The sequence below is a fragment of the Sinohyriopsis cumingii genome, chromosome 11 (assembly GCF_028554795.1).
Source record: "Sinohyriopsis cumingii isolate HCF-2022 chromosome 11, ASM2855479v2, whole genome shotgun sequence".
Classification (NCBI taxonomy): domain Eukaryota; kingdom Metazoa; phylum Mollusca; class Bivalvia; order Unionida; family Unionidae; genus Sinohyriopsis; species Sinohyriopsis cumingii.
In genome coordinates this window covers 63988176-64009666 of record NC_142971.1, presented here as the reverse complement: position 1 = coordinate 64009666, position 21491 = coordinate 63988176, and the positions used below count along the sequence as shown (strand labels likewise).

At 32.2% G+C, this 21491-nt stretch overlaps 1 protein-coding gene across 3 annotated transcripts in view; it reads left to right on the top strand.

Moving 5' to 3' along the window:
* The window catches only part of LOC149788583 (LHFPL tetraspan subfamily member 3 protein-like), a 29417-nt gene extending 9616 nt beyond the window's left edge, over nt 1–19801 (top strand). For 2 of the 3 annotated variants that reach the window (XM_089974637.1, XM_089974635.1), the window contains one exon: nt 15746–19801. In XM_089974637.1, the coding sequence (XP_089830763.1) occupies nt 15746–15903 (158 nt within the window). In that variant the 3' untranslated portion in view covers nt 15904–19801. The remainder of the gene's footprint in view (nt 1–15745) is intronic. The other variant, XM_089974638.1, reaches the window with a different exon arrangement.
* The last annotated feature ends 1690 nt before the right edge of the window (nt 19802–21491 follow it).

Here is a 21491-nt window from a genome sequence, read left to right as displayed (position 1 = left end):
AATTAGCCAGCGATTTGGAGACCATTTTGACCCCATATATTTTTGTAAATTTTAATGGCAAGATTAAATGCAGAAATGACCAATGATCTTGAATATTCTGAATTGGTTTGATAATCCATCTACAGTACAGTTTTTTATTTAGCATTTGTATTTAGCATAAAACAACAGTGTTGATCGCAAAACATCCAAACTGTCTGAGCTTGTCTTACTAATGTTTCTATATAGAACATCAGTATGTAACAAGTTATTACCAGAAGATTCTGGGTTGCAGATCAGCTTTCATTTATCACATATAACTTAGGGAAATGTATGTACATCTTTCATTTATCTCATATAAATTACGAAAATGTATGTACTGTACATGTTTCATTTTTTTATATCAAGAATTTGTTAAATGTTTTTGACCATTTCAATTATGCGGATTAATCGATAAAATTGTAAACCTGTTCTTCCTTAAAACAATTAAATCTTTCAGTAAACATTGTTTTTCCAGTACTAATTGAAATAGCAACAACTAACCAATACTATAAATGACCAATTAACTTAGTAGTAGACATACATATAGCTTTATTATGCAAACTTGAAAAAAGTTATAGCATTGACAGGTACTGGTTAAACTACAATGGGAAAGTTTAAGTTTTGTTTTTTCAAGTTCCAGAAAAGAATTCTCATCATTGTTATGAATTAAAGTATGGATATTTCTCAAATCCTTTTCGGTATTATTTTCACGAGTTCATTTAATTGGCATTAGTTAGAACCATTTTATATAATTTGGAATTAGTAAAGTCAGTTTAGCTTTATTTAACAAAGAATATGATAAAAATTTTGAGGCCCTTTTGCAAATTGGTGTTGTTACTTTTTCTAAATTGTCACAATGTTCTGCAAATTAACCAGATTCTTGTTTCTTTCTTAAATTCTGATGAAGGGAATGACCAAGATTTGGTAGAATTTTCATGATACATGGCAAAATTAAACATTGTCCATCATCCTGATGTACAAAATAAATAGATATCACATAGCATATTCATTGTATGTTAAGAACCTTTATCATTTGCTCCCATTAATTTCTTTTTCATTTGACCGCTCCGTTGGCCTAGTGGTTAGAGCATCTGCCTCTGATGCGGTTGGTTGTGGGTTCATTCCCCGGCTGAGTCATACCAAAGACTTAAAAAAAATGGTACTAACAGTTGCCTCGCTTGGTGCTCAGCATTAAGAGGTTAGTGTTAGGACTGGTCAGCCTGGTGTCAGGATAATGTGACTGGGTGGGACATCATGCTACATGTCTGCGGCTTGATGTCCCAATGCTAGACATCACTATAAACTGCCACATTGCAGACATCATAGTGATATGACTGAAAAATTTGTAAGGCAACATTAAAAATCCAAATCACATCATTCTTTTTCATTTTCCATTTTCATTTTTTGTATGCGAGAAGTATATTTGTAATTCTGCTATGTACATGTATTTTCCATTTCCATCAACTTTCATGACTAACTTTTTCTCAGTCCTTAAATCTACTGATTATTTTATTAACATAATGTTTTGGCAGTTAGCTACGGTACATTCAAGTAATTGTTTTTGATAATTAACCATTTAAATTATGGCACAACTAATACATTCTGGTAGAACTTAATGGACCCAAGTTATTTACATACATGTATACAGTGTATATTTGTATATATTAGTTACAGTGCCAATTCATATGGTCTTACATCTTGTTCCAGTATTTGCACAGGTACAGAATAAATATAAAACTTGTACAGCAACCTGGCTGGTAAAAAAAACAAGACAAGACACATTGCATGCTGGTCTTGAACTTCACCGTATTTGGTGAGGGTTGTAGTAAATCACTCTCACGTACCAAGAATGGAGGATGCGGAGGACAGTAAAATTAGAATGACGTTATAACCCATTAATTGCTTGCCAAGATCAAGTCTATGCATGTGGTTGTAGATACGTAGCACAATATTAATACTGTAGAAATAAACTGTAAAGATACCTGTGTCTGTATATCTGTCTGTACATCCTTTTTCTGACCATTTGATCATTTCATTCATACAAGAAATGCAACATTAATTTCAGTTTTATGTTTATAATGGTCTTTGGTGTTTTTAATACTGTCGATTTGAATGCACCATAACTTATCACACAGTAAAAGTTTAAATCCAGATGATTAGTACTGTTCACTTAGTGACTGTTAAAGTATATTCAGATTAAAATTCCCATAGCCAAACACAGATCAGTAACTAGGGCAAGTAACATTTTGTCAGTTGCTGAACATGTTACAAGCAGACCTAATTGAGGTCTTCCTTGAAGAATTTTGACTGTCCGTGTACTCAGGCAGTCACTTGGAAAGTATTCAACCAGCCTCATGACTGGTACAAGATGGATGTTATTCAGGTACTATGCAAGTAGTATGGACAGAACATCACAGCTCCAACTCTGGATATTCTCATCCTAATTTTCTTTGTAGTAAATGTTACACTATATGCAAGGAGTAAATACATGATAAGGGGGTAAATGTTTGATCAGATGGTAAATACGTGATCAAGAGGTCGGGTAAAATATTAAAAGTGATCATATTTGTAAGACATTTCAAGGGAAGCAACATCTCAGATCTATTATTTAGATATTTATATTTTATTTCTTTGCTATCATTTTTTTGTGTGTGCATAAAATGTGTACATCATATTAGTATACTAGGTTTTTTGAATTTGTACATAAAAATATTCATATGGATGAATTGTTTGAAAGTTGGCAACAACCTGTTGAGTTAACCCCAAAAATTTCAGTACAAACTTGATATCGTGTATATTCTCTTACACTGATGAAAACAACATATAGGTTGATCTACTCTTTCATAAAATGCTTGAACATCAGGTTCTGTTATTTGTTTGTTCTACTGATTAATCCTATAAAACTACATAGACCCAGATCTGTCAGCACATGATACAATGGTAAGTCTGGCTCTGTAGAGTTTGCAATTGGACCCAAGTTATAAGTAGTATATGTGGTAACCAATTTATTATACGCACAAAACCACAATGAATACACAAACCAATTTATTATACACACAAAACCACAATGAATACACAAACCAATTTATTATACACACAAAACCACAATGAATACACAAACCAATTATACACACAAAACCACAATGAATACACAAACCAATTTATTATACACACAAAACCACAATGAATACACAAACCAATTTATTATACGCACAAAACCACAATGAATACACAAACCAATTATACACACAAAACCACAATGAATACACAAAGCAATTTATTATATGCACAAAACCACAATGAATACACAAACCAATTTATTATACACACAAAACCACAATGAATACACAAACCAATTTATTATACGCACAAAACCACAATGAATACACAAACCAAGTTATTATATACATGAAACTACAATGAATACTCAAACCAGATTATTATGTATTTTAAACCACAACAAATACACAAACCAAGTTATATATTTTAAACCACAATGAATACACACACCAATTTATTATGTACTTGAAACCACAACAAATACACAACGTTATATATTTTAAACCACAATGAATACACAAACCAAGTTATTATATACCTGAAACCACAAGGAATATACAAACTAAATTATATACATGAAACTACAATGAATACACAAACCAGATTATTGGTGTTGGTGTTGTGTGGTTTAATGCCATTTTTCAGCACACGATAGGCTATACATGGCGGCCAGTATTAATGATGGAGGAAGAACCTGGGAAAACCCTGGAAAGAACCACCGACCCACGAGAAGCTACTGGCAAGCTTTCTCACATACGCACATTGGCCGAATCCGAGACTCGAACCCACACAGACAGAGATGAGTTGGCAGTGATCCGTAACGGAGAGCACTTTAGACCACTCAGCCACTCGGGACCCCCCAGATTATTGTGTTTTTATAACCACAACAAATACACAAACCAAATTATGTATTTTAAACCACAATGAATACACAAACCAAGTTATTATGCATTTTAAACTAGTGAATACACAAACCAATTTATTCTATACATGAAACCACAATGAATACAAAAACCAAATTATTATATATTTTAAACCACAATGAATGCACAAGCCAAGTTATTCTGTATTTTAAACCCCAGCACACAAACCAATTTATTATATACATGAAAACACAAGGAATACACAAACCAGGTTATTATATATTTTAAACCCCAGCACACAAACCAATTTATTATATACATGAAAACACACGGAATACACAAACCAGGTTATTATATATTTTAAACCACAACAAGGACATACAAACATTATTTTCTAATATCATCATTGAAGTATAAACTGAAATGTAATATTTTCACTAAAATGCTCAATGTCATCTTCAGAGGTTATTTTTTATAAAAGCTGCCAGTAGAAAATCATCGTAGAATGAAACCGATTTATGCTTACTTCTTTTTGATGGTGATCAAAATGGAACTGTTATAGCATGTTGCTGGATAAGTTTGCCTTGAGACAAAATTATCGTCTTTTTTGTTGGTAAATTTAAATTTCATTAAATAATCATGTTTTATTATTACTGGAACAGTCTTTTGCTTTGAAGTAGTTGATCTCTGTTTTGTTTCAGTATACAATTATCGATATTGTTTCAGTTTATAATTATGGGCGGCATCTTGCTTTCATTATCTCCGTTCACTTAGTGAAAATGCTTTGATACTTTAATACAGTTTATCTGTCTGTAGGAACATTTCTATCCACTCTTTTATATTCCTAGCCACATACATTTAGTTTTCATTTGATAGAACAATTTATCTGTCTGTACAAACATTTCTATCCACTCTTTTATATTCCTAGCCATATACATTTAATTTTCATTTGGTAGTACAGTTTGTCTGTCTGTAAAAAAACATTTCTGTCCACTTTACTATATTATCAGTACATTTCATTTTGACTTTCTATGGCATAGCATGCTCTTTTATGCCAAAGCATGTAAAGTGCATTTCCCAAAGACACACCACATCTGGTAGCCAATCTGGACAGATCCAGTGTCAGGAATGGAACTAGCATTTAACTGGTGAACTGTTGGTTGCCTTATTCATTGAATTACCATGTATGATGCATGCCATACTGTAAATAGCCAAGATATTGGATGTAGTGTAATGTTAAAAAGTGTCGGTTTAGGGTCTACACTGTTTGCCTGAGATATTGGATGTTATGTAATGTTAAAAAGTGTCAGTTTAGGGTCTACTTTGTTTGCCTGAGATATTGGATGTTGCATAATGTTAAAAAGTGTCAGTTTAGGGTCTACACTGTTTGCCTGAGATATTGGATGTTATGTAATATAGTGGCAGTTCAGGGTCTACACTGTTTGCCAGAGATATTAGATGCTGTTTAGTCACTAGTGGCAGTTCAGGGTCTACACTGTTTGCCAGAGATATTAGATGCTGTTTAGTCACTAGTGGCAGTTCAGGGTCTGCACTGTTTGTCTGAGATATTGGATGTTGCGTAATGTTAAAAAGTGTCAGTTCAGGGTCTACACTGTTTGCCTGAGGTATTGGATATTGTGTAATGTTACAAAGTGTCAGTTTAGGGTCTACATTATTTGCCTGATATATTGGATGCTGTTTAGTCACTAGTATCAGTTCAGGGTCTACATTGTTTGCCTGAGGTCATAAGTAGATCTACTGGCTCCTTATGTGAAAACTTGAATCTAGGATGTGTACACATGGAATGAATTGCCCACTGAACTTAGACACAAAGACACAGTGATCACATTCAAGAGGGCTCTCAAAACTCACTTATTTAGACTGCAAGAACAAACTTAAAGACCTAATAATGTTTCCTACTGTAAATATTCTCAGCATGTTTTTTAAATAATGTTTTCTAATTCCATGGTGTTTGTTTTTGTAATCATATCATTCTATGTTTTTTATCTTCTAGGTATTGTCTAATATTGTAAAGCACTTAGAGCTTCTAAAGATTAGGCACTATACAAAGTCTTCATTATTATTATTATTATTATCATTATTATTATTATTATTATTATTATTCGAAAGGAACAAGTACATTATCATGTCTGCACCAATCTCCACTCTTCCTACTTCATGTTTTAACTTGAACCTTCCAGTCAATTATGTGGTTGCAATACATGCACTAACAATTTTTGTAAATAAGAATTTTTGGTTTAAATTTAAAACCCACAAATTGATTAAGGTGTTTAATATTTGTTTTATCTCATCAGTTATGGAAACCTTGTAGCAGGGAATAAAAATCATGTAAACACATTTCAAACTTGTAATATTGAATACATTTGAATAACCAAACATTGTGATAGAGAATTCTTTTAAAAACCTGTAATATTTAATACATTAGAATAAACAAATACATTGTGGTAGAGCAAATTTTATCTGATCACATATATTATGGTTGTTTTGTAATAGGACAGTATGCATTTATCTCTGCAGGCATGAAAAGAATTAAGTTAGATAAATAGCGTCTATTTGATATTTCATATCATGTACACAGATATGAGGGTAACACTCCCACTGCTGTGTGTGTTAGTCATTGATGAGATAATGGTGATGTGTTACAGCTGATTAGTGGGGAATAAAAACAAGGATTTACCACTGAGATGGGTACACAATATAAAATATGTTGAGTTTAAATCATTTTCCATTCGTCAGTCTGTACTATTCATTTCATCTCAGCTTGAATCCAGTCATCAACAGAAGCAGTTATTGCACAAAATATTGTAATAAAGGATATATCCATCTCTGTCGGAAAGCTTTTCATGTTATTTCCTAAGGGTCATACAAATCGCATTTTGTATTCCTTTTAACAGAACTCCTGTTTTAACTGTTAATTTGTTACTGTCATATATATTCACTTGTAAGTTGAATCCAACTGCAAATAGAACAAACCCAGATCTTCCAGTGTATAATGCACCAACAGTTCAGGGTCTGTGCATTTTGTTAGACATAATCAGGAAAACAACAACAGACCCTGATCTGCAGGTGAATTGTGTGATGGCAGATCAGGGTCTGTTATTTGCAGTTGGACTTTTAAGTGAGTATCTGCAAGAAGTGTATGTTTATATCATGCGGAATATTTTTTTACAATCAACTTCATATGCTGTGAATTCTTTTATTTTCCTGGATATTAGTTTTTTTTTGAGAAATCAAATTTGGCAGGACTTGTATTCTTGGATTGAAGGATGATTTTTCTCCTTCCTACATAGGCTTTTGTTTCATATTGAAATTGACAGTTTTTTTTTATAGCTACAATGGATTCCATGAAAATGAATGTGCATGAAAATGGAGAGTTCATGAAATTATGCAATGGCCATTGATTAATGGTGCTGTTATTGACTAATATCTGAGTTTAATATTGTCATGTTGTTATAAACTGATGTCTGAGGTTTATAATACTGTAGTATTTCTACATGATTTCCAATGCGATTATACAGTATCTTCACATGATTATATGACTTCCAATGTGATTATACAGTATCTTCACATGATTATGACTTCCAATGTGATTATACAGTATCTTCACATGATTGTATGACTTCCAGTGTGATTATACAGTATCTTCACATGATTATATGACTTCCAATGTGATTATACAGTATCTTCACATGATTATATGACTTCCAATGTGATTATACAGTATCTTCACATGATTATATGACTTCCAATGCGATTATAAAGTATCTTCACATGATTGTATGACTTCCAGTGTGATTATACAGTATCTTCACAAGATTGTATGACTTCCAATGCGATTATACAGTATCTTCACATGATTATGACTTCCAATGCGATTATACAGTATCTTCACATGATTGTATGACTTCCAGTGTGATTATACAGTATCTTCACATGATTATATGACTTCCAGTGTGATTATACAGTATCTTCACATGATTATGACTTCCAATGCGATTATACAGTATCTTCACATGATTATATGACTTCCAATGTGATTATACAGTATCTTCACATGATTATATGGCTTCCAATGTGATTATACAGTATCTTCACATGATTATATGACTTCCAATGTGATTATACAATCTCTCCACATGATTATATGACTTCCAATGCGATTATACAGTATCTTCACATGATTATATGACTTCCAATGCGATTATACAGTATCTTCACATGATTATATGACTTCCAATGCGATTATACAGTATCTTCACATGATTATATGACTTCCAATGCGATTATACAGTATCTTCACATGATTATATGACTTCCAATGCGATTATACAGTATCTTCACATGATTATATGACTTCCAATGTGATTATACAATATCTCCACAAGATTATGACTTCCAATGCGATTATACAGTATCTTCACATGATTGTATGACTTCCAGTGTGATTATACAGTATCTTCACATGATTATATGACTTCCAATGTGATTATACAGTATCTTCACATGATTATGACTTCCAATGCGATTATAAAGTATCTTCACATGATTATATGACTTCCAATGTGATTATACAGTATCTTCACATGATTGTATGACTTCCAGTGTGATTATACAGTATCTTCACATGATTATATGACTTGCAATGTGATTATACAGTATCTTCACATGATTATATGACTTCCAATGTGATTATACAATATCTCCACATGATTATATGACTTCCAATGCGATTATACAGTATCTTCACATGATTATATGACTTCCAATGTGATTATACAGTATCTTCACATGATTATGACTTCCAATGCGATTATACAGTATCTTCACATGATTATATGACTTCCAATGTGATTATACAGTATCTTCACATGATTGTATGACTTCCAATGTGATTATACAATATCTCCACAAGATTGTATGACTTCCAATGTGATTATACAGTATCTTCACATGATTATATGACTTCCAATGCGATTATACAATATCTTCACATGATTATATGACTTCCAGTGTGATTATACAGTATCTTCACATGATTATATGACTTCCAGTGTGATTATACAGTATCTTCACATGATTATGACTTCCAATGCGATTATACAGTATCTTCACATGATTATATGACTTCCAATGTGATTATACAGTATCTTCACATGATTGTATGCCTTCCAGTGTGATTATACAGTATCTTCACATGATTATATGACTTCCAATGTGATTATACAGTATCTTCACATGATTATATGACTTCCAATGTGATTATACAATATCTCCACATGATTATATGACTTCCAATGCGATTATACAGTATCTTCACATGATTATATGACTTCCAATGTGATTATACAGTATCTTCACATGATTATGACTTCCAATGCGATTATACAGTATCTTCACATGATTATATGACTTCCAATGTGATTATACAGTATCTTCACATGATTATATGACTTCCAATGCGATTATACAGTATCTTCACATGATTATGACTTCCAATGCGATTATACAGTAACTTCACATGATTGTATGACTTCCAGTGTGATTATACAGTATCTTCACATGATTATATGACTTCCAATGTGATTATACAGTATCTTCACATGATTATGACTTCCAATGCGATTATACAGTATCTTCACATGATTATATGACTTCCAATGCGATTATACAGTATCTTCACATGATTGTATGACTTCCAATGTGATTATACAGTATCTTCACATGATTGTATGACATCCAATGTGATTATACAGTATCTTCACATGATTATATGACTTCCAGTGTGATTATACAGTATCTTCACATGATTATGACTTCTAATGCGATTATACAGTATCTTCACATGATTATATGACTTCCAATGTGATTATACAGTATCTTCACATGATTATATGACTTCCAGTGTGATTATACAGTATCTTCACATGATTATATGACTTCCAGTGCGATTATACAGTATCTTCACATGATTATGACTTCCAATGCGATTATACAGTATCTTCACATGATTGTATGACTTCCAGTGTGATTATACAGTATCTTCACATGATTATATGACTTCCAATGTGATTATACAGTATCTTCACATGATTATATGACTTCCAATGCGATTATACAGTATCTTCACATGATTATGACTTCCAATGCGTTTATACAGTATCTTCACATGATTGTATGACTTCCAGTGTGATTATACAGTATCTTCACATGATTATATGACTTCCAATGTGATTATACAGTATCTTCACATGATTATGACTTCCAATGCGATTATACAGTATCTTCACATGATTATATGACTTCCAATGCGATTATACAGTATCTTCACATGATTGTATGACTTCCAATGTGATTATACAGTATCTTCACATGATTATATGACTTCCAATGTGATTATACAGTATCTTCACATGATTATATGACTTCCAATGCGATTATACAGTATCTTCACATGATTATGACTTCCAATGCGATTATACAGTATCTTCACATGATTATATGACTTCCAGCCAATGCGATTATACAGTATCTTCACATGATTATATGACTTCCAATGTGATTATACAGTATCTTCACATGATTATATGACTTCCAATGTGATTATACAGTATCTTCACATGATTATGACTTCCAATGCGATTATACAGTATCTTCACATGATTATATGACTTCCAATGTGATTATACAGTATCTTCACATGATTGTATGACTTCCAGTGTGATTATACAGTATCTTCACATGATTATATGACTTCCAATGTGATTATACAGTATCTTCACATGATTATATGACTTCCAATGCGATTATACAGTATCTTCACATGATTATATGACTTCCAATGCGATTATACAGTATCTTCACATGATTATATGACTTCCAATGTGATTATACAATATCTCCACAAGATTGTATGACTTCCAATGTGATTATACAGTATCTTCACATGATTGTATGACTTCCAGTGTGATTATACAGTATCTTCACATGATTATATGACTTCCAATGTGATTATACAATATCTCCACATGATTATATGACTTCCAATGCGATTATACAGTATCTTCACATGATTATATGACTTCCAATGTGATTATACAGTATCTTCACATGATTATGACTTCCAATGCGATTATACAGTATCTTCACATGATTATATGACTTCCAATGTGATTATACAGTATATTCACATGATTATATGACTTCCAATGTGATTATACAATATCTCCACAAGATTGTATGACTTCCAATGTGATTATACAGTATCTTCACATGATTATATGACTTCCAATGCGATTATACAATATCTTCACATGATTATATGACTTCCAATGTGATTATACAGTATCTTCACATGATTATATGACTTCCAATGCGATTATAAAGTATCTTCACATGATTATGACTTCCAATGTGATTATACAATATCTCCACAAGATTGTATGACTTCCAATGTGATTATACAGTATCTTCACATGATTATATGACTTCCAATGCGATTATACAGTATCTTCACATGATTATATGACTTCCAATGCGATTATACAGTATCTTCACATGATTATATGACTTCCAATGTGATTATACAGTATCTTCACATGATTATATGACTTCCAATGTGATTATACAATATCTTCACAAGATTGTATGACTTCCAATGTGATTATACAGTATCTTCACATGATTATATGACTTCCAATGCGATTATACAGTATCTTCACATGATTATATGACTTCCAGTCTGATAATACAATATCTCCACAAGATTGTATGACTTCCAGTGTGATTATACAGTATCTTCACATGATTATATGACTTCCAATGCGATTATAAAGTATCTTCACATGATTATATGACTTCCAATGTGATCATACAATATCTCCACAAGATTGTATGACTTCCAATGTGATCATACAGTATCTTCACATGATTATATGACTTCCAATGCGATTATACAGTATCTTCACATGATTATATGACTTCCAATGCGATTATACAGTATCTTCACATGATTATATGACTTCCAATGTGATTATACAGTATCTTCACATGATTATATGACTTCCAATGCGATTATACAGTATCTTCACATGATTATATGACTTCCAGTGCGATTATACAATATCTTCACATGATTATATGACTTCCAGTGCGATTATACAGTATCTTCACATGATTATATGACTTCCAATGTGATTATACAGTATCTTCACATGATTATATGACTTCCAATGCGATTATACAATATCTTCACATGATTATATGACTTCCAATGTGATTATACAGTATCTTCACATGATTATATGACTTCCAATGTGATTATACAGTATCTTCAGATGATTATATGACTTCCAATGCGATTATACAGTATCTTCACATGATTATGACTTCCAATGTGATTATACAATATCTTCACATGATTATATGACTTACAATGTGATTATACAATATCTTCACATGCTTTTGACTTCCAGTGTGATTATACAGTATCTTCACATGATTATATGACTTCCAATGTGATCATAAAGTATCTTCACATGATTATATGACTTCCAATGTGATCATAAAGTATCTTCACATGATTATATGACTTCCAATGTGATTATACAGTATCTTCACATGATTATATGACTTCCAATGCGATTATAAAGTATCTTCACATGATTATGACTTCCAATGTGATTATACAATATCTTCACATGATTATATGACTTCCAATGTGATTATACAGTATCTTCACATGATTATATGACTTCCAATGCGATTATACAGTATCTTCACATGATTATATGACTTCCAAAGTGATCATACAATATCTTCACATGATTATGACTTCCAGTGTGGTCATACAATATCTTCACATGATTATATGACTTCCGATGTGATTATACAATATCTTCACATGATTATGACTTCCAATGTGATTATACAATATCTTCACATGATTGTATGACTTCCAGTGTGATTATACAGTATCTTCACATGATTATATGACTTACAATGTGATTATACAGTATCTTCACATGATTATGACTTCCAATGCGATTATACAATATCTTCACATGATTATATGACTTCCAATGTGATTATACAGTATCTTCACATGATTATATGACTTCCAGTGTGATTATACAATATCTTCACATGATTATATGACTTCCAATGCGATTATAAAGTATCTTCACATGATTATGACTTCCAATGTGATTATACAATATCTTCACATGATTATATGACTTACAATGTGATTATACAATATCTTCACATGATTTTGACTTCCAGTGTGATTATACAGTATCTTCACATGATTATATGACTTCCAATGTGATCATAAAGTATCTTCACATGATTATATGACTTCCAATGTGATCATAAAGTATCTTCACATGATTATATGACTTCCAATGTGATTATACAGTATCTTCACATGATTATATGACTTCCAATGTGATTATACAGTATCTTCACATGATTATATGACTTCCAATGCGATTATAAAGTATCTTCACATGATTATGACTTCCAATGTGATTATACAATATCTTCACATGATTATATGACTTCCAATGTGATTATACAGTATCTTCACATGATTATATGACTTCTAATGCGATTATACAGTATCTTCACATGATTATATGACTTCCAAAGTGATCATACAATATCTTCACATGATTATGACTTCCAGTGTGGTCATGCAATATCTTCACATGATTATATGACTTCCGATGTGATTATACAATATCTTCACATGATTATATGACTTCCAATGCGATTATACAGTATCTTCACATGATTATATGACTTCCAATGTGATTATACAGTATCTTCACATGATTATATGACTTCCAATGCGATTATACAGTATCTTCACATGATTATATGACTTCCAATGTGATTATACAGTATCTTCACATGATTATATGACTTCCAATGCGATTATACAGTATCTTCACATGATTATATGACTTCCGATGTGATTATACAATATGTTCACATGATTATATGACTTCCAATGCGATTATACAGTATCTTCACATGATTATTTGACTTCCAATGTGATTATACAGTATCTTCACATGATTATGACTTCCAATGCGATTATACAGTATCTTCACATGATTATGACTTCCAGTGCGATTATACAGTATCTTCACATGATTATGACTTCCAATGCGATTATACAGTATCTTCACATGATTATGACTTCCAATGCGATTATACAGTATCTTCACATGATTATATGACTTCCAATGCGATTATACAGTATCTTCACATGATTATATGACTTCCAATGTGATTATACAGTATCTTCACATGATTATATGACTTCCAATGCGATTATACAGTATCTTCACATGATTATATGACTTCCAATGTGATTATACAGTATCTTCACATGATTTTGACTTCCATTGTGATTATACAGTATCTTAACATGATTATATGACTTCCAATGCGATTATACAGTATCTTCACATGATTATTTGACTTCCAATGTGATTATACAGTATCTTCACATGATTATATGACTTCCAATGTGATTATACAATATCTTCACATGATTATATGACTTCCAGTGTGATTATACAATATCTTCACATGATTATATGACTTCCAAAGTGATCATACAATATCTTCACATGATTATGACTTCCAGTGTGGTCATACAATATCTTCACATGATTATATGACTTCCGATGTGATTATACAATATCTTCACATGATTATGACTTCCAATGTGATTATACAATATCTTCACATGATTATGACTTTCAATGTGATTATACAATATCTTCACATGATTATATGACTTCCAAAGTGATCATACAATATCTTCACATGATTATGACTTCCAATGTGGTCATACAATATCTTCACATGATTATATGACTTCCGATGTGATTATACAATATCTTCACATGATTATGACTTCCAATGTGATTATACAATATCTTCACATGATTATATGACTTCCAATGTGATTATACAATATCTTCACATGATTATGACTTCCAATGTGATTATACAATATCTTCACACGATTATATGACTTACAATGTGATTATACAATATCTTCACATGATTTTGACTTCCAGTGTGATTATAAAGTATCTTCACATGATTCTATGGCTTCCAAGGTGATTTTGCAGTTGGTCTGGTCTTGTTCTTTAATGTAACATTTCTACAAGCAGTGAGCTGTATTTTATCTTAATATTTTGTCCTTATCAAATCAGATATGCACTTTGATTCTTGCATGATTAATTGCCCATGAAGGCAAATTGCACTAATGTAAATTTGTAACTGGTCTTGCAAAGCACTGGACATTTATTATTGTGTGGATTTTTTTTTTTTTTTTGCATTTTCAAACTTCAAACATGGTATACAGAACCCTTGCTCACCCTTGATGTTCCTGTCAAAATTTATATATTGGTATGATTTGTAGATTAATTCCAAATAGATTTTAGCATTGTTAGGTTACAAACACTAGATGTTTCTTGTTTTCTGTTCTTTTTTTTAAATAAAATGGTCTGCATGGAATGAAAAGGACATATTTCTTTTAAAGTAAGATATAGCTGTGTAAAGTTTTAATACACAATTCTTAGCTTTTTAATTAGTTTCAAATACAAAGGTCGTTTAATTAGTTTCAAATGCAAAGGCCGTTTAATTAGTTTTAAATACAAAGGCCATACAGATGTTTCTGGCCTGAGCGCAAGATGTGCACGTTCTTAGTTTGGGATCTTAACTAAGGGACATATACAGTTATCTCCCTTCATCTTTTTCAGCTTCCCATCTGAACTATGGCTTCACTCCAGACTTTGTTGAAGTTGATAAACAATCTTTGACTGAGACAGAACAAAAGCAAGCCTTCCCAGACCATGACATCACATCTCATGATTCGGAGGACTCTGAGAAGGGACTGGAAGACAACATTAATCTCTGAATTCAATATGTAATAATTTTTTAAAGGTCCATTAAGGAGAAAAAAAACTAAATATGTAATACTGGCAGTTTGGCTTTTGTACTGGCCCATTTTTGAGATGCTAATATAAATTATTAGTTCATTAAAAGTTTCTGTTATGATGTATTATGAAAAATGTGTCTTGAGTATCAGTATAACAGATACATTGTGAAAGCTTTGTAATTATTTTTTATAGAACTCCATCTTGAGGTAGCTCTTTTTGAATCTTTGCCAGACACATACAAACAGGGATGCCTTGACAGTAAATAACTGGATTCTTACCAAAAATGGAGCTATAATAGAGCAAACATTCAACAGTAAAGCTGATATGTGGTTGTTCCTGTGTCTTGCCATTGTGGTACAAAAACAGTCCTGAGGGGAGACCATCTGTTTTACCAGTGACAAATGGTCATTCAGGACAGACAGTCTTTCAGATTTGATCAGTAAGCTGTATATGTGTTAATAGGTTATTGTACATGTACTGTCTGACATCTTGGGTGGACAAGTGGTTTTGGCATGCCACAGATGAACCTGCAAATCAACTATGCCAAAACAAGAAGTACATCAAAGATATCAGGCAATCACAGAAAATAACATATTTATTATAAACTCCAATTCATGATTTGCACCAGTAACCAGATCTCTTTATATTCAGGCAAAAAATTTAAGTAGTTCAGTGTGTTTGTTCTTTTTATTCTTTACTAAGTTTATTCGAATTTCCTTAATAACGGATGTTAATATATCAAGTGAGTTTGATGGCGTGTAAAAAGATAAATGATGTTTTAATCCCATGACAGACATACTGTATTTATTGATGATAGCTGGACTGAGCTGTTTATTATGAATCCTAAGTCATAAGATAGGTGGTCCCTCATAGCAGCTTTTCTGTATGACTTGCTCACAGTTATGTAAATGGTACCAATCAAGATTATTTTAATTTCCTTTCCATTGTAAATCAGCACTAATAATTGATGCCATTCATTCACTCCATTCTTAAAGAAAAGTGTCAACTATCTTTTACCAAATATATTTTGTATTAGTAACTGTAGTGACAAACTTTATGATCTTGCTTAAGTTAGTAACAAAAGTATAGATCTTCTATTCTTTCAGGTTGGGTTTGGCAAGGGAAGTAACTCAAAGTAAATGATTAGACATAGTTATTTCCCATTTAGATTCCACTAATGGTAATACTAGAAACAGTAGTAAACAATGCTTTTAAAATGAACTCACCACAGTAATTTCTGAAATAATGTTTCCAATGTTAATAATCTGGTGTCACAGAAAGAAATAAAAGTTTAGAAAGATATGAGTTTTCCCAATTAGTATCACCCAGCCTACCAAGCTATCAGTTTTTCCAATTAATATCACTCAGCCAACCATGGCATCAGTTTTCCCAATTTTATATATATATATATATATATATATATATATATATATATATATATATATATATATAGTTTTAGATAATACAAAATAGTCCTAAGATTTGTCCCTGTTTGTACAATTGTATATAAATGTGTTTTTGCTTCTTCAGTTCTATGTCATATCTGTAGACACTGTTTTAGAATAGTTCATATTTACTGTCAGAAGATGCAGAACTCTGTTAGGGACATGCTTTTTAATTGGTTCCAAAATGACTCCAAAATGTAGTACCATGAAGTTTACAGAAAAAAAAGACATCTGTCATCCACTTTTTAGCACCAAAGATAAATAGTCTCTTTGAAAATGGTTTAATTTTTGAAGCTTTTAGTTATGAAAAAGACATGAATAAACACTGTAAAAATAAGGGACACCTGCATTTTAGCTTTTGCTTATTCTCAGTGAGAAAAACAGTCTTCTTTCATACAGGACTAATTATGTCCCAGATAAACTGAATGTCAGATAAATAGATTTGAATTGACATCCATCAAATTGCTGCCACTGTTGTCTACATTTTAATCAGTTTAGCATTTAATGATGACTGTTTTAAAACAAATACATTCATATTATTTCAGTTTTCAAAATGGTTTGAAAACAGTTATCATTAAAACATTTAAAAAATGCTGTATTAATTTTAATTCACAAGTTTTGATATGCCTACCAAGAGTCTGTTCCCTAGTTCATTTCTGCACAATGACTGGAGTTCTCTGACATTTACCATGACAAAACTTTGTAAGTAGCTTGCATCTATAGCAAAAGAGAAACCTATCAACCTAAAAATGTTTGGCCCCAAATGTTCAAGGTCAAGGTTCAAGGAGTGAAAGGAGGAAACATTTATAAACAGTAATGAGCTTAGTGTATCCAGGTGTTGAAAAATCTTTAAAGCTTTACTCATCTATTTAGGTATGTATTAACAACTTTCACTTCTTTAGAATAAACTCTTGCTAAGGTAACTTACTGAAATATTAAAAGTTGACAATCTTGTTAACTGTACAAATTAGGTGAAAGTTTTTTTTTCTTTTCTAGAACTTATGTGTCCCTGCTAACACTAGTTTAAAGTAGTTACAGATTGAGACCTGTCTGCCTTTTCTCTGATAAAATTGTTTACTTACACTGAAAAGTGACTGCAAACTGCTTGTATGAGCTATCATTGCAAAAGGAAAACAAACGTCCAGTAGACTGTGTGGATTTGACGTGAACAGATTTGGAAATAATCTCAACAGAACATCCATTGAAGAGAATGCCTTGAATCAGGAGAAGTTAAATCAGACTCACCCAGTGGAAATGGAAATTTGGTTGTGTGAGTTTTCAATCCTCGATAACCAGATTTCCTTGACCAGACTTTGCAAAGGTCTGCATTTTGGGATTAGGAAGACTCCTATTGATTTGGGTTTTTTTAAAAATCACAGATCTAAGCCAGGGCAACTTGAAGAAAAAAGTGGTTTCAACACAATATTTTGAGTTCTGTATCTGCTACTCTGAATAAACTTTGTGGATGGGTTGCATTTGAAATTAGTAAAAGACCTAATCATGTTGGATTTAAAAGGTCTTGTGAACTAAAAGAAGGAAAGCTGATTTCCATTAAATTACATTTGTTCTATTTCATATACCATCACTAAACTTCGTTATAATTCAAAACCGTGACAGAGGGTTTTACATAAAAGGACAGATTGAAGATGAATCTGTACTGTATTGTTCTTAAATTCCCAATTTTTTTATTTTATTTGCAATATATGGCAGTTTCAGACAATTTATGTATACATATAAGTTTCTTTATTTCTGTAGATACATGTATATGCAGCAATTGTGATAAATTCTCATGTATATAAATAGTTGTTAATTAGCATCTCAATTCTGATTAAAATACTGGTTTTATGTTGCATTGTTGGAAGTGTGTTATTGTATATACAGAGGTATTAAGTGAATCCTGAAGCCATTGATTCAGTACTGGAGCTGTGTTATTTTACAGACATGCTTTTACTAATCTACCGATATGTAGAAAATCTTTTCAAAACTACATACATTTTCTCTATTTTTAACTTAATAAAAACTTGTAATTATACTTGTTTTAAAACCTCAAATATTCACTTAACATGCAAAACATCTGCACAAAACAGGTAGAAAATGCACTAAAATGTGTACGACTCAACTGGCTTTTTCTCATGTCTGTAAGCATTGAGGGGTGCAAGAACCAAGAAAGTTTCCTGTAACTTAATCCTTTTTCCACCAGAATGGCACACAGTAACAATCTACACCTTGATCAGTTTACATTGACAATATATATTGATTAATAATCTACACCGTGATCTGTTTACTTTGATTGAATATGTATTGGTTTTAAATATAGTTCTGTACTTTCAACCTTTTTCTGTAAATGCTTGAAAGGAGAAAAACAAATGCACTAGTCCTCTGAAAGGAAATATATTTGTTAATTTTATAATAAAATAAAGACTTAATTTTAGATCTTGTGTTTATTTATGTTGTTTTTCTTACTCCGATTAGTTCTGACAGTCAGTCATGAGGACAGTTTTGTGACATTGTTCCTGGTTTGTCTGCCCTGATGCCTGTTCATTACAAACTTGAGGTTTTGATTTTGCCTTGCTATGTGTAGTGTGATACGTATCACTGCCAAGTTCAATGACTGGTTTAAATTTCATGACAATGGCTTTGATTGAATTGCTGTGTATCTTCACGTAGAATGACCAGTTGTCACTATAAGTGATACATATGCTTTGTTGATTTTGTATAAATGTTGGCTCAATCATTTTTCTCACCTGTGAAGCATAGGTGAGACGTGGATCACTTTTCCAGTTGCATTGTTGTCATAGTTTAGTTAAGTCGATGTATTTTATTTGATTTAGTTTCTTTGATACTATTATATGTACAGTGATGAAATTTGATGGATACATATGACTTGGATGGTTCCACTAACCAAAAGCAAATGGAGGTCAATGATCTACTTTTCATGCTTGAGTACTGTTAAGTTTTTTCATTTGGCTCCCTTTGACACTTATGCATGCAAAGTCATTAAAGTTGATGGGTGTTTTCCTCATAAATGAAGTGGCCAAGTGGTCTAAAGCGTTCTCCGTCATGGATCACTGCCATCTCACCTCTGAGTCGGTTTCGAATCTCAGACACGGCCAATGTGGATATGTGAGAAAGCTTGCTGGTAGCTTCTTGTGGGTCGGCAGTTCTTTCCGGGGTTTACCCAGGTTCTTCTTCCACCAATAATACTGGCTGCCATGTATAGCCTATCTTGTGCTGAAAAATGGCATTACACCCTATAACAAGAACAACAATCATAAAGGGAACTTCTCACCATGGATAAATGTGTCACAGAGACCTACTTTTCGCAGAAGTGATTATGTTATGTTTATGCATTTTATCATAGTCTTGAAAGTAGAATGGTGTGTTCATTTTGGTAGGCACTACTCACCATTGGCAAAAGTTAGTCATTTTTCATTGGCTATTTCACTCGTGCATGTGCAGAAGGGTAAAAGTTGGAATTGTTTTTTTTTAGCCTATTGGACCCATCATTATTGTGGCCACTTTTTATCTGAAATCCCAAACTTATCCTACGTTTTGCAAAGATTCACCTGTGTTAAGTTCAGAGTGGTCTACCTTAGATCTCAGGCCAGACAGACTAAAATCTGTATTTTGTAATGCAAGGAGAAAGTCCAGCTTATTTGGTATCCTTGTAGAGCTGCATCTGTCTACTTGTTGATACAGAGTTTGGAAGTAGGGTACTACCTCCTGATACACAAATATGGCTACAGAGTTTGGAAGTAGGGTACTACCTCCTGATACACAAATATGGCTACAGAGTTTGGAAGTAGGGTACTACCTCCTGATACACAAATATGGCTACAGAGTCTGGAAGTAGGGTACTACCTCCTAATACACAAACATGGCAACGGGTTAATGAGTTAAAGGCACATTCTATATAAAAAAATTGGACAAATCCATTTTGGTGGTTTTGAGAATTCTTTCAAAGATTTTTCTGTTTTTAGCAATGATGATGATAGTTGATGGTAGATCAGAATCATTGATAAACATTTGAAAAGCATTCATGTGAGGATGATGTCTGCTTAATTTGGTTCAAATATGTCAAGTGGTTCTTGAGTGGTTCACAAAGCACAACAGGTACAGGA